The sequence below is a fragment of the Myxine glutinosa genome, chromosome 1, assembly GCF_964187855.1.
Source record: "Myxine glutinosa chromosome 1, kmMyxGlut1.1, whole genome shotgun sequence".
Lineage (NCBI taxonomy): Eukaryota > Metazoa > Chordata > Myxini > Myxiniformes > Myxinidae > Myxine > Myxine glutinosa.
This window is the reverse complement of record NC_136261.1, coordinates 246,746,434-246,758,985: the sequence shown is the minus strand read 5'-3', so window position 1 is coordinate 246,758,985 and position 12,552 is coordinate 246,746,434. Positions and strand designations below refer to the sequence as shown.

The 12,552-nt window shown below is 50.9% G+C and overlaps 1 protein-coding gene across 1 annotated transcript in view; it reads left to right on the top strand.

The window, feature by feature from the left end:
- VIPAS39 (VPS33B interacting protein, apical-basolateral polarity regulator, spe-39 homolog) overlaps nt 1–12,552 on the top strand; it is a 117,130-nt gene that overhangs the window by 30,720 nt on the left and 73,858 nt on the right. The window contains exons 7-8 of the mRNA XM_068129785.2: nt 4,156–4,215; nt 4,342–4,434. Coding sequence (XP_067985886.1) covers nt 4,156–4,215; nt 4,342–4,434 — 153 coding nt within the window. The remainder of the gene's footprint in view (nt 1–4,155; nt 4,216–4,341; nt 4,435–12,552) is intronic.

Below are 12,552 nucleotides of genomic sequence, written 5' to 3'. Positions count from 1 at the left end.
ATTTGTCACAGGAGTTCCTGACGGCCGCAGTAGACACATGGTTCGAGCGTGATGACTACATTGCAGCGTGCAAGACTGTTCGTGCGCTGAAGGTGGTGAATGACTGCAGAACGTGCAGTAAAATTGGCTACTGACTTTAATGAAGTCCTTACCAAGAATGACCAGCAGCGCCAGCTCCTCCACCAGGTCATTGAGCATCACCGGAAGCTTCTGCCAACCAGTGCCACTAAAAATCAACTGGTCAAGAGCACCAAGTAACACGGATAGCCTGACTGCCCTGGCACCATTGTTTTGTTACTAAACAGATTTTGTTTTTAAACACTGTTTTTGTTTTTGTTTGTGTTAAAAGAATGCAGTTTCACATTCACAATTATTTAAATTAAGTGTGTTTGATTTTGGACTCGATGATGTTGTTCATGGGGGACTTTGGGGGCCATTTGTGGGTCAATGGGGATGATGTGTTTTTTTTTTAATATGAAAGGACTTATTAGATCAAGCTAAAATTTGGGCCCACATGGAGGCTGGTGTAGATTTGAAAAGAATTGGCCCAGAGAGAAAAAAGTTAGAGACCAGAAATATCAACGAATCCGGTCTTGCAGAGTACTTTTAGAGGGTTGTGGGAGACCACTTACTCTTGTTGGATTGCTCTAAGATCTCTACTGTGCTATTTGTTCATCAAGCCACCACAAATGAATGGGTGTGCGATATAAGATTCAAAGATTTAATTTTTCGGGCCACCCTAGTATTGAGGTTCAGGGAAGGGCAGACAGAATAACAGGGGCAAAGGGTCAACAGACCCAAAATGCGGCGAAGTGAAAATAATAGGGCAAGAACATAAGGATACATCGAAGCACAAGAGGTGGAATTGTGGGTTATGGTTGGGGACGGGATCTTATTGGGTGCACTAAAACTCTGAACTCGAAATGGGAGAGACCATGAGGTGGTGACACGCAGCAGACTTGAAATCCTAGAGGGAAGACCTCAAGACAACAGACTTGGGAGACGGTTCTACAGATGAGAGAAGATGAAAATTAACAATTGGAGGTGATTGTTAAGTTCAGACTTTGGAAGGATAACAAAGAAACGTTTTCAGGTAAAAGGGGTTGGACAGAGGTTGCAATGCAGGAGGAGCAAGACCAGAATAGCCGGTTTAAAAAAACCCTTAATACCTTCCAACTTGCTTGTGGTCAGCAACAAGCATACATTGGGACTTTGTCTCCAATCACAAGATGCCAATGACACTGAGGACCATAGGTTCCATATTGCAGGTAATAGGGGAAGTCACACTCATATGCCACCATGGGGAGGTATGTTTCATGATACTTCAGGCTAAGGCCTGGACACCATTGCAAGGTGAGGACTGGATGGCAATTGAAAGACTTGGCCTTTTGGGGAACAGTGGCCCACTTTTGAAGCTGGCTCGGGGATGTGAACTGCCCCAGACAGGTTATAGCTGATGGTGACTCCCAGGAACTCTATAAACTATACTTCTTCCAAAGGCTGACCTAATAAATGATTTGGGATGCTGGCGCAAACTGTCTTTCGGAGGGGTGAGGAACCAACCCGCATAGAGTTGAGTTGTCTGCAAAATGGTACAATGGATTTCCCAGTTTTGGAGAAAGGTCATTATTGTTGTGTATCAAGAACAGGATTGTTATTGAGGTAGTGCATGGAAGAGAATTCCTTTGAAAGAAATCTGCTAATTGCAACGCCCAGGTAGTCTGAAGGCCTGAGTCACAAGTAACCAAAGATTTCCTCAGCTGACCTTTTATAAATCAATGTGGGATGTCAGACAATTAAACACATGGAAGATGGCCTGACCTCTTTCTTGCTTGAGATAGAAAGTATCTATCCATTGATAACATAGAAGAAACTTCATGTCCAATGTGGAATGGCCTGAGCAGAAGCTAAACTGATTATCAGAGATGGGAGAGTTAGAGAATGTTGTTGTCTTCTGCAAGTATTGATTGCTTTGCTCGTACTCAATGGCAGGGAGTGTGATGAGTGGTCTGTAGCATAGAGGGTCGATGTTGGTACCATTATTATGAATTTGGGTAACACAGGCGATATTCCTTGACTCAGGTAGGTGACCCCTCAGATAATGATGTAGAAAGCCGCAGATAAGTCTTGAATGTTAACTTGCTGTAGACATCATGGCAGTAGCAGTAGAGCACCTACAGTGCATTCAGAAAGTATTCAGACCCCTTCACTTTTTCACATTTTGTTACGTTGCAGCCTTATGCTGAAATCGTTTAAATTCATTTTTTCCCTCGTCAATCTACACTCAATACCCCGTAATGACAAAGAGAAAACAGGATTTTAGAAAGTTTTGCAAATTTATTTGAAAAAAAAAAATGAAATATCACATTGACGTAAGTATTCATACCCTTTGCTATGACACTTGAAATTTTGCTCAGGTGCCTCCCATTTCTCTTGATCATCTTTGAGATGTTTCTACACCTTGATTGGAGTCCACCTGTGGTAAATTCAATTGATTGGACATGATTTGGAAAGGCACACACCTGTCTATATAAGGTCTCACAGCTGACAATGCATATCAGAGCAAAACCAAGCCATGAGGTCGAAAGAACTGCCTGCAGAGCTCAGAGACAGGATTGGGTCGAGGCACAGATCTGGGGAAGCCTAAAAAAAAAATTCTGCGGCATTGAAAGTTCCCAAGAGCACAGCGTCCTCCATAATTCTTAAATGGAAGAAGTTTGGAACAACCAGGATTCTTCCTAGAGCCGCCCGGCCAAACTGAGCAATCGGGGGAGAAGGACCTTGGTAAGAGAGGTGACCAAGAACCCGATGGTCACTCTGGCTGAGCTCCAGAGATCCTGTGTGGAGATGGGGGAAACTTCCAGAAGGACTGAGCAATCTCCACCGATCTGGGCTTTATGACAGAGTGGCCAGACGGAAGCCAAACAGTTCAATCTTGGTTTCATCAGACCACAGAATCTTGTTTCTCACAGTCTGAGAGCCCTTTAGGTGCTTTTTTGCAAACTCCAAGTGGGCTTTCATGTGTCTTTCACTGAGGAGAGGCTTCCGTCTGGCCACTCTGCCATAAAGCCCAGATCGGTGGAGTGTTGCAGTGATGGTTGTCCTTCTGGAAGTTTCCCCCATCTCCACACAGGATCTCTGGAGCTCAGCCAGAGTGACCATCGGGTTCTTGGTCACCTCTCTTACCAAGGCCTTCTCCCCCGATTGCTCAGTTTGGCCGGGCGGCCAGCTCTAGGAAGAGTCCTGGTTGTTCCAAACTTCTTCCATTTAAGAATAATGGAGGCCACTGTGTTCTTGGGAGCCTTCAATGCAGCAGAAATTTTTTTGTCGGCTTCGCCAGATCTGTGCCTCGACCCAATCCTGTCTCTGAGCTCTGCAGGCAGTTCCTTCGACCTCATGGCTTGGTTTTGCTCTGATATGCATCGTCAACTGTGAGACCTTATATAGACAGGTGTGTGCCTTTCCAAATCATGTGCAATCAATTGAATTTACCACAGGTGGACTCCAATCAAGGTGTAGAAACATCTCAAAGATGGTCAAGAGAAATGGGAGGCACTTGAGCTAAATTTCAAGTGTCATAGCAAAGGGTCTGAATACTTATGCCAATGTGATATTTAAGTTTTTTCTTTTTAATAAATTTGCAACACTTTCTAAAATCCTGTTTTCTCTTTGTCATTATGGGGTATTGAGTGTAGATTGATGAGGGAAAAAATGAATTTAAACGATTTCAGCATCAGGCTGCAACATAACAAAATGTGAAAAAAGTGTAGGGGTCTGAATACTTTCTGAATGCACTGTAATAATGGCTCAAGATTTCTCCAACTGGATGGGTGAGAAGTTCATATATGCTGTTGGACATTTTCAGCGAAGGAACGGGGTAGGACTTTGGAGAGAATACTAGAGATTATGAACCTCAGCTTTTTCTACAAAGACAGAGTTAAAGCAGTCAGTCTTAGCAGGAGTAATGTGGATCATGACCCCGTCCTTCAAGGGTGAGAGAACAGTTGAGGAGCGTGTTTCATAGACAGGCTTGACCAACTGCCAAGTTAATTAATTATTTGTGTGAAATAATGATATCTCCACTAATTACCGTTTACATTAAATAGAAAACACAAATGTTTCGAATTTTCTTTCTACATTCTATTTTTCCTGCAGAGTGGCAGGACTTGCCATGCTGGCACTGAGGAGACTGTGTGGAAGATGTTCAAAAATCAAGTAAGAACCGCATGCTAAATACTTATTTGCTGTTTGTCAGCCATGTCGATGCTATGTGCAATTGATGTGAGAATTGAAGTACATCTGCATACGAAGAGTTTATCAATCTTCTCTCTCTGTCTGCAGCCCTATGCATTGGAACCTTTCCGGTGCCTGAGGGACAAAATGAATTTGCTTGACCAGGCTGTGAAAATGCACGACGGAAACATCATAACAGCGGTAACGTCCCTCTTCATAACCTGCTGGCGCAGTCACGTGCCTTCTCATGTAGAATGTTTCAATCTCGTCGGTATTGAACCCCTCCCAGTCCTCACCCCCACATGCCTCCTCCCTCCTCCCTCTCACAGCAAGAGGTGTGTGTGTGTGTGTGTGTGTGTGTGTGTGTGTGTGTGTGTGTGTGTGTGTGTGTGTGTGTGTGTGTGTGTGTGTGCACTCGCATGTGTGTGTCCAGGCCATAACGTTTTTGCCATTTGAGATTTTGCCATCAAATTTTCAACAAACTTTTAATTTGAGGATTTGAAGAAAATAATTTAAAATTGAGTTAAATGTGAAAGGGCAAACTTATAATGACACTAAATAGCCCTTATTAGCCCCATTGCAGCGCGTCAACACGAGACGCACCGTTTTTATGGTGTGGCCCATAGGGCAATTCCGTCTGGAACAATGTTTGTCTGTCTGTCCTGTGTGTGTATGTATGTGCCTTCAGCCGGCATTTTGCTGGTTTAAACTCTTTAAAATTCATTTCTCTGTAACCGTTGATCCGATTGACACAGTTTCCACTATAGGAGCGCCTCTTCCTGTATAATTTATTGACAATTATGACGTCATATGACACGTGGTACGGACACCATCTTGTAAAAACCGAAAAACTTTGCACCTCTATATCTCCGAAACCACTCCATGAAAAAATTGAAAGGTGGCTCATTGTGAAGTACCGGTACTGCCCATGGGGAATAACATATTTTAATGATGGTGTTGTAGCGTGGTGCTACGCACGCAACTTGTTTGCCGAAGAAGGTAAGCCACAACGCGTAGGGTCAAAAGAGTCTTTATTGTAAAGCTCAAACTGTAGCACTGACTCGCTCGGGGCTGCGAGCCCCGTGTATATCCCGAGGCCATGCCTACCCCTCGGGCGTGGCCGACACCCTCTTGGTGCGCGGAATGATGTCACCGAGCCATCGTGTCCGCCACACGCGCCCCCCCAGAATTCCCGCGCACCTGAAGGGTCAGTTTGCGGGGCAAACGGATGACCCGGCCGAAGTGCCCTCTGGCGGCTGGCGGCGCCTGGGATGCCGGGATGCTGTCTGGGATGCCGCTGGCGGCATCTGGGATGGGTGCAGGACAGGGTGGTGGCGTGCCGGCAGGGCTGGGCGGTGCCGGGGGTCCGCCCGCCGGGGGGCGGCCCCGACGCGGGTGCCGAGCCACTGGCGGGGGGTGGTCCACGTCAAGGTGGGCCGGCTTGAGGCGGTCCACGGAAACGCGGTCAGGAGTACCGCCGATGTCCAGGGTGAAGTGTTTCGCCCCGGTCTCCAGCACGCGGAAGGGCCCGTCGTACGGGGGCCGCAGCGATGTCCGGTGGGCGTCGTGGCGGACGAACACGTACTCCACCGTGTGAAGCTCCGGGGCGACGTGCGTTGGCGGGCACCCGTGGTGCGCCGTCGGCACCGGGGCGAACCTCTGGGCGGTCTCCTGCAGTGCAGAGCGCTGCTGCGCTGCGGACCATGGTGCCGTGGAGTCGGGGAGGAACTCGCCCGGCACCCGCAGCGGTTGTCTGAAGACCAACTCCGCCGCGGATGTGCGCAAGTCATCCTTGGGCGCCGTCCTGAGGCCCAGCAGGACCCAGGGGAGCCTGTCGACCCAGCCGCCGTCGTGGAGGGTGGCCCGGAGCGCGGCCTTTAAGGAGCGATGGAAGCGCTCGCACAGGCCGTTGGCCTGGAGGTGGTAGGCCGTGGTGCGGTGCAGCTGGATGCTGAGCCCCCGCGCGACCGCCCCCCAGAGCTCCGAGGTGAACTGGGGGCCGCGGTCGGACGAGATGTCCGAGGGGGCGCCGAACCGGGCAACCCAGGTGGCGATGAACGCCTGCGCGACGTCCGTCGCCGCCAAAGGCACTGCCTCCGGCCACCGGGTGGTGCGGTCCACCATGGTGAGGACGTGGGTGAAACCCCGCGAGGGGGGCAGAGGTCCCACCAAGTCCACGTGAACGTTGTCGAACCGACTTTCGGGCACAGTAAACGGGGCCAACGGGGCCTGGGTGTGGTGGTGGACCTTCGCGCGCTGGCACGCGAGGCACGTCCTGGTCTAATCGCGGACGGTCTTCCGGAGGCCATGCCAGACGAACTTGTCGGCGACCAGCCTCTGGGAGGCCTTCGTGCCCGGGTGGGACAGGCCGTGGATGGCGTCAAAAACCCGGCGCTGCCAGCCCGCGGGCACGATGGGGCGAGGCCGGCCGAGGGAGACTTCGCACAAGAGGGCCGTGCCCATGCCGTTGAACGGCACCTCGGTGACGCGGAGGCCCGTGACGGCGGTCCGCAAGGCCTGGACGTCGGGGTCGGTGGTCTGGTCTGCCGCCATCCGGGCATAGTCGATCCCGAGGTGGACCGCGTGGGTGACGGACCGGGAAAGGCAATCCGCCACTGGGTTGTCCTTCCCCGCGATGTGCCGGATGTCCGTCGTGTACTCGGACACGGCCGAGAGGTGACGCTGCTGCCGGGCCGACCACGGCTCGGCGACCTTGGCCATCGCAAAAACCAGGGGCTTGTGGTCGACGAAGGCCGCGAACGGGCGGCCCTCGAGCAGATGGCGGAGGTGCCGGACTGCCAGGTGGAGCCCGAGCAGCTCGCGGTCGAAGGTACTGTACCGCCGTTCGTGCGGGCGGAGCTGCCGGCTAAAAAACACCAGCGGCTGCCAAGCTCCCTTCCCCCATTGCTCGTGCACCGCGCCCACCGCGTAGTCCGACGCGTCGGTGGTGAGGGCGATCGGTGCATCGGGCGCCGGGTGCGCGAGCATGGTGGCGTTAGCCAAGGCGAGCTTCGCGCCCGCGAATGCCGCGTCCATCGGCTCGGTCCAGGCAACGTCGCCTTTGCCCGGCTTCCCCCGGAGGGCCTCGTGCAGGGGGCGCAGGAGCTGGGCGATGCGGGGCAGGAAACGGTGATAAAAGCTCACCATGCCCAGGAACTCCTGGAGCCCCTTGATCGTGCGAGGACGCGGAAAACCCCTGACTGCCTCCACCTTGGCCGGTAAAGGGATGGCCCCATGCCTGGTGACGCGGTGCCCCAAAAAGTCTTTCGGTGACGCCGAACCGGCACTTGGCGGGGTTGATGATCAGGCCATGCTGGCCCAGGCGTTCGAAGAGCGTGCGGAGATGGCGGAGGTGCTCCTCACGGGACGCGCTTGCGACGAGGATGTCGTCCAGGTAGACATAAACGAAATCCAAGTCGCGCAAGACGCTGTCCATCAGCCGCTGGAACGCCTGAGCTGCATTCTTCAACCCGAAGGGCATCCGCAGAAACTTGAAGAGGCCGAATGGTGTCATGACGGCCGTCTTCGGTATGTCCTCCGGCCTGACGGGGACCTGGTGGTAGCCGCGGATGAGGTCCACCTTGGAAAAGAGGGACATTTTCGCCAACCGGGCGGAAAAGTCCTGGATGTGAGGGACCGGGTAGCGGTCGGGGGTGGTAGCATCGTTGAGGCGACGGTAGTCCCCACACGGCCGCCATCCCCCGCCGGGCTTCGGCACGATGTGCAGCGGCGATGCCCAAGCGCTCTTGGAGCGCCGCACGATGCCCAGCCGCTCCAGCATAGCGAACGCCGCTTTCGCCACCGCGAGCTTTGTCAGCTCGAGGCGGCGTGCCCGGGCGTAGACCGGTGGCCCGACGGTGGGGATGTGATGCTCCACCCCGTGCTTGACGGCCACCGCCGAGAAGGTGGGCCGCGTGAGGGCCGGGAAACTGGCGAGGAGGTGGGTAAAGTCAGCCGCTGCCGGAAGCGTACAAACCAAACTCGCCGGGATGGAACCGTTTAGCAAGCCGCTTGGTGAGCCACTCAACGAGCTGCTCAGCGAACAAGCGAGCGAGCTAAAGGTTTCGGCCTGGACGAGCCGTCTGTGCTTTACGTCGACCAGCAACCCATTTGCACATAGGAAGTCCGCACCGAGCAATGCCATGGGCACGCTGGCGGTTACGAATGTCCATTGAAAGCGCTGCCCTCCAAACCGCAGGGAGACGCAGCGCTTCCCGAATGTGCGTATGGGTGTACCGTTGGCTGCAAGCAACGCGGGGCCCCGGCCCGCGGTTCGCTTGTCGGACGTGTGGGCTGGGATGACGCTTACCTGCGCTCCTGTATCGCAGAGGAAGCGGCGCCCGGACAAGGTGTCCGTGATGAATAAGAGGCTGCTGGAATTGCTGACGCTCAGGGCCGCTACCGAGCGTCGGCTCGGTCGTTTCCCGACTTGCCAAACGAGCACGGCGGGCAACACTTCTTAGCCTTGTGGCCGAACCTGGCGTGGAAACGGCACCAGGCTTGCAGCGGGAGCGGCGGAGGCCGCGGCTTTCGCCGCTGCAGTGGTGGTGGGCGGGGCGTGGCAGCGGCCACGAGGTGTGCATGAGCCTCGGGATCCACGAGGTGTGCAGCCGCATCAGCCTCGGGATCCACGACGGCCGCACCGAAGCTCGCCCGCGTGTCACAAGCCGCGAAAAACTTGTCGGCCTCGACGGCCAGAGCGCGGGGTTCCCCTATGTTGGAACCGGCCAACGCGAGGCGTACCTGTGCCAGTAGCTGGCGTAGAAAAAGCGCCCGGAATAAAAAATCCGGGGCTTTGTCACCCAGCAACGACAGCATGTAGTCCATCCGTACCGATGGTCGTGTGTCGCCGAGTTCGGGAAGGTCCAGGAGGCGGTCCGCCCGTTCGAACTCCGTGAGGCCGAACGTGGCGATGAGGAGACGTTTGAGCGCCCTGTACTTGTGCTCTGCTGGTGGGTGCCGCAGGATGGACACGACTCGGGCGGCCGTTCCGGGCCCGAGGGCGGCGATCACGTGATAGTAACGCGTCTCGTCCGCCGTTATTTCTCGAAGCTGGAACTGTGCTTCGGCTTGCACGAACCATACCTCGGCCTGTGCTTCCCAAAACTCAGGGAGCTTTACCGCGACCACGTTGCTGGCCATGGCGTGTTCTGTGGTCAGCGACGGCTGAACCAAAAGGGGTCACCAGTATAGCGTGGTGCTACGCACGCAACTTGTTTGCCAAAGAAGGTAAGCCACAACGCGTAGGGTCAAAAGAGTCTTTATTGTAAAGCTCAAACTGTAGCACTGACTCGCTCGGGGCTGCGAGCCCCGTGTATATCCCGAGGCCACGCCTACCCCTCGGGCGTGGCCGACACCCTCTTGGTGCGCGGAATGATGTCACCGCGCCAGCGAGCCATCGTGTCCGCCCCAGTGTCATCGGTACCTTCATTGTCATCATAAATCGACAAGAACAACGCTTCATCCGATCAGTATGAAATTTATTGAGCGTGGTCAATGGATACATTGTTCGAGCAAAAAATTGGTCACGTCATCGGTCATGTAGTTCGGCAGCCATATATTTCGGAGTAGCCCGTAGGGCAATGCCATCTGGAACAGTGTTTGTCTGTCCGTCCGATGTATGTATGTCCCTCACAAACATCCACCAATCAGACCTGAGGATCTGTTCATGTGACAGGGGAACAGCAGATCCTCCACTCAGCAGATCCAAAGCCCGGCTTCGCCATTGTTAGACTATCGGTCTTGTTTTTACTAGCTTCTGTGTTTCTTTATTTATTTACCATTGAGCATCAGTATGCCTGTCAAGGCCATAGCATTTTTACCAATCGTGCTTTTGTCATTAAAGCTTCAATAAACCATTATTATGAGCATATGGAGAACACAAATGAAGAAAATGTACAAAAAAAAAATTTACTGTCATTTTCGGCAAGTTTAGTTAAGAGTGTAATGCGGATGTGGACGGGCTTTGTATTTTGTGATGCTTTTTAGTTTGTATTTTATCATTTCAATGCAAAATCCTAAGTCAATTTGTCTCTTTTCTGTAGTTGGTGGACAGAGGTTATGCTTTCATCCCTGTCTGTCTCTTGGTCTGTCTGTTTGTTTGTCTTTGAGCAGGATATGTCAAAAAGTTGTGGACGTATTCAGACGAAATGTGGTGGGCAGGTTGGGTATGTGACAAGGATAGAATGATTCGACTTTGGTGAAGATCTGGATCCAGATACTAGAATTTTAAGTGATTCTTCACCATTGAGAGATAGGGTGAAAAACGATACATAGCAGGATATCTCAAAAAGCTATGAACTGATTCTGATGAAACTTGGTGGACTGGTTGGGTGTGTGGCAAGGATGAAATGATTCGATATTGGTAAAGAAACAGATCTGGATACGAATAGTTTTTAATTCCCAAAGTGATTCTTCACCATTGAGAGATGGGTCCAAAAACGATACATAACATGATATGACAAATCTAGGTGGATGAGTTGGGTAGGTGACAATAACAAGCTGATTAGATTTTGGTTCAGGTCCAGATGCAAGTCTGGCCGATCTGTGGATACAAAACGTAAACTGTTCAGCCTAGCGGAGGAATGTACCCTACTGAGTGCCGTTCTCGGTTAGTTTTGTTTTAGACCATATCGTCATCATCCTGCATATTTTTACGTATTACCTCCCCAAACCCCGGTTACGGTGCACCTCAGAGTCTGGACCGGGAACACGGCAGAAATATTTGTTATTTTGCATTTTCTAATAAACCATGGGAAAACCGCACCAATGCAATTATAGAACAAAACAAGTAATTGTATTAATAAATCTCACATACACAATAATAACACTATTAAAGAAAGTACAATGAAAATATCACTTGCATCAAATGAACAATACATACAGTACATACAATACATACATTCAGAAAGTATTCAGACCTCTTCACTTTTTTCACATTTTGTTATGTTGCAGCCTTATGCTGAAATCGTTTAAATTCATTTTTTCCCTCATCAATCAACACTCAATACCCCATAATGACAAAGAGAAAACAGGATTTTAGAAAGTTTTGCAAATTTATTAAAAAGAAAAAACTGAAATATCACATTTACATAAGTATTCATACCCTTTGCTATGACACTTGAAATTTAGCTCAGGTGCCTCCCATTTCTCTTGATCATCTTTGAGATGTTTCTACACCTTGATTGGAGTCCACCTGTGGTAAATTCAATTGATTGGACATGATTTGGAAAGGCACACACCTGTCTATATAAGGTCTCACAGCTGACAATGCATATCAAAGCAAAAACCAAGCCATGAGGTCGAAGGAACTGCCGGCAGAGCTCAGAGACAGGATTGTGTCGAGGCACAGATCTGGAGAAGCCTACAAAAAAAATTCTGCTGCATTGAAGGTTCCCAAGAGCACAGTGGCCTCCATAATTCTTAAATGGAAGAAGTTTGGAACAACCAGGACTCTTCCTAGTGCTGGCCGCCCGGCTAAACTGAGCAATTGGGGGAGGAGGACCTTGGTAAGAGAGGTGACCAAGAACCCGATGGTCACTCTGGCTGAGCTCCAGAGATCCTGTGTGGAGATGGGAGAAACTTCCAGAAGGACAACCATCACTGCAACATTCCACCGATCTGGGCTCTATGGCAGAATGGCCAGACCGAAGCCTCTCCTCAGTGAAAGACACATGAAAGCCCACATAATCTTGTTTCTCACAGCCTGAGAGTCCTTTTAGGTGCTTTTTTGCAAACTCAAAGCGGGCTTTCATGTGTCTTTTACCAAGCCCCTTCTCCCCCGATTGCTCAGTTTGGCCGGGCGGCCAGCTCTAGGAAGAGTCCTGGTTGTTCCAAACTTCTTCCATTTAAGAATTATGGAGGCCACTGTGCCCTTGGGAACCTTCAATGCAGCAGAAATTTTTTTGTAGGCTTCCCCAGATCTGTGCCTCGACACAATCCTGTCTCTGAGCTCTGCCGGCAGTTCCTTCGACCTCATGGCTTGGTTTTTGCTCTGATATGCACTTTCCGCTGTGAGACCTTACATAGACAGGTGTGTGCCTTTCCAAATCATGTCCAATCAATTGAATTTACCACAGGTGGACACCAATCAAGGTGTAGAAACATCTCAAAGATGATCAAGAGAAATGGGAGGCACCTGAGCTAAATTTCAAGTGTCATAGCAAAGGATCTGGATACTTATGTAAATGTGATATTTCAGTTTTTTCTTTTCAATAAATTTGCAAAACTTTCTAAAATCCTGTTTTCTCTTTGTCATTATGGGGTATTGAGTGTAGATTGATGAGGGAAAAAATGAATTTAAAGTATTTCAGCATTAGG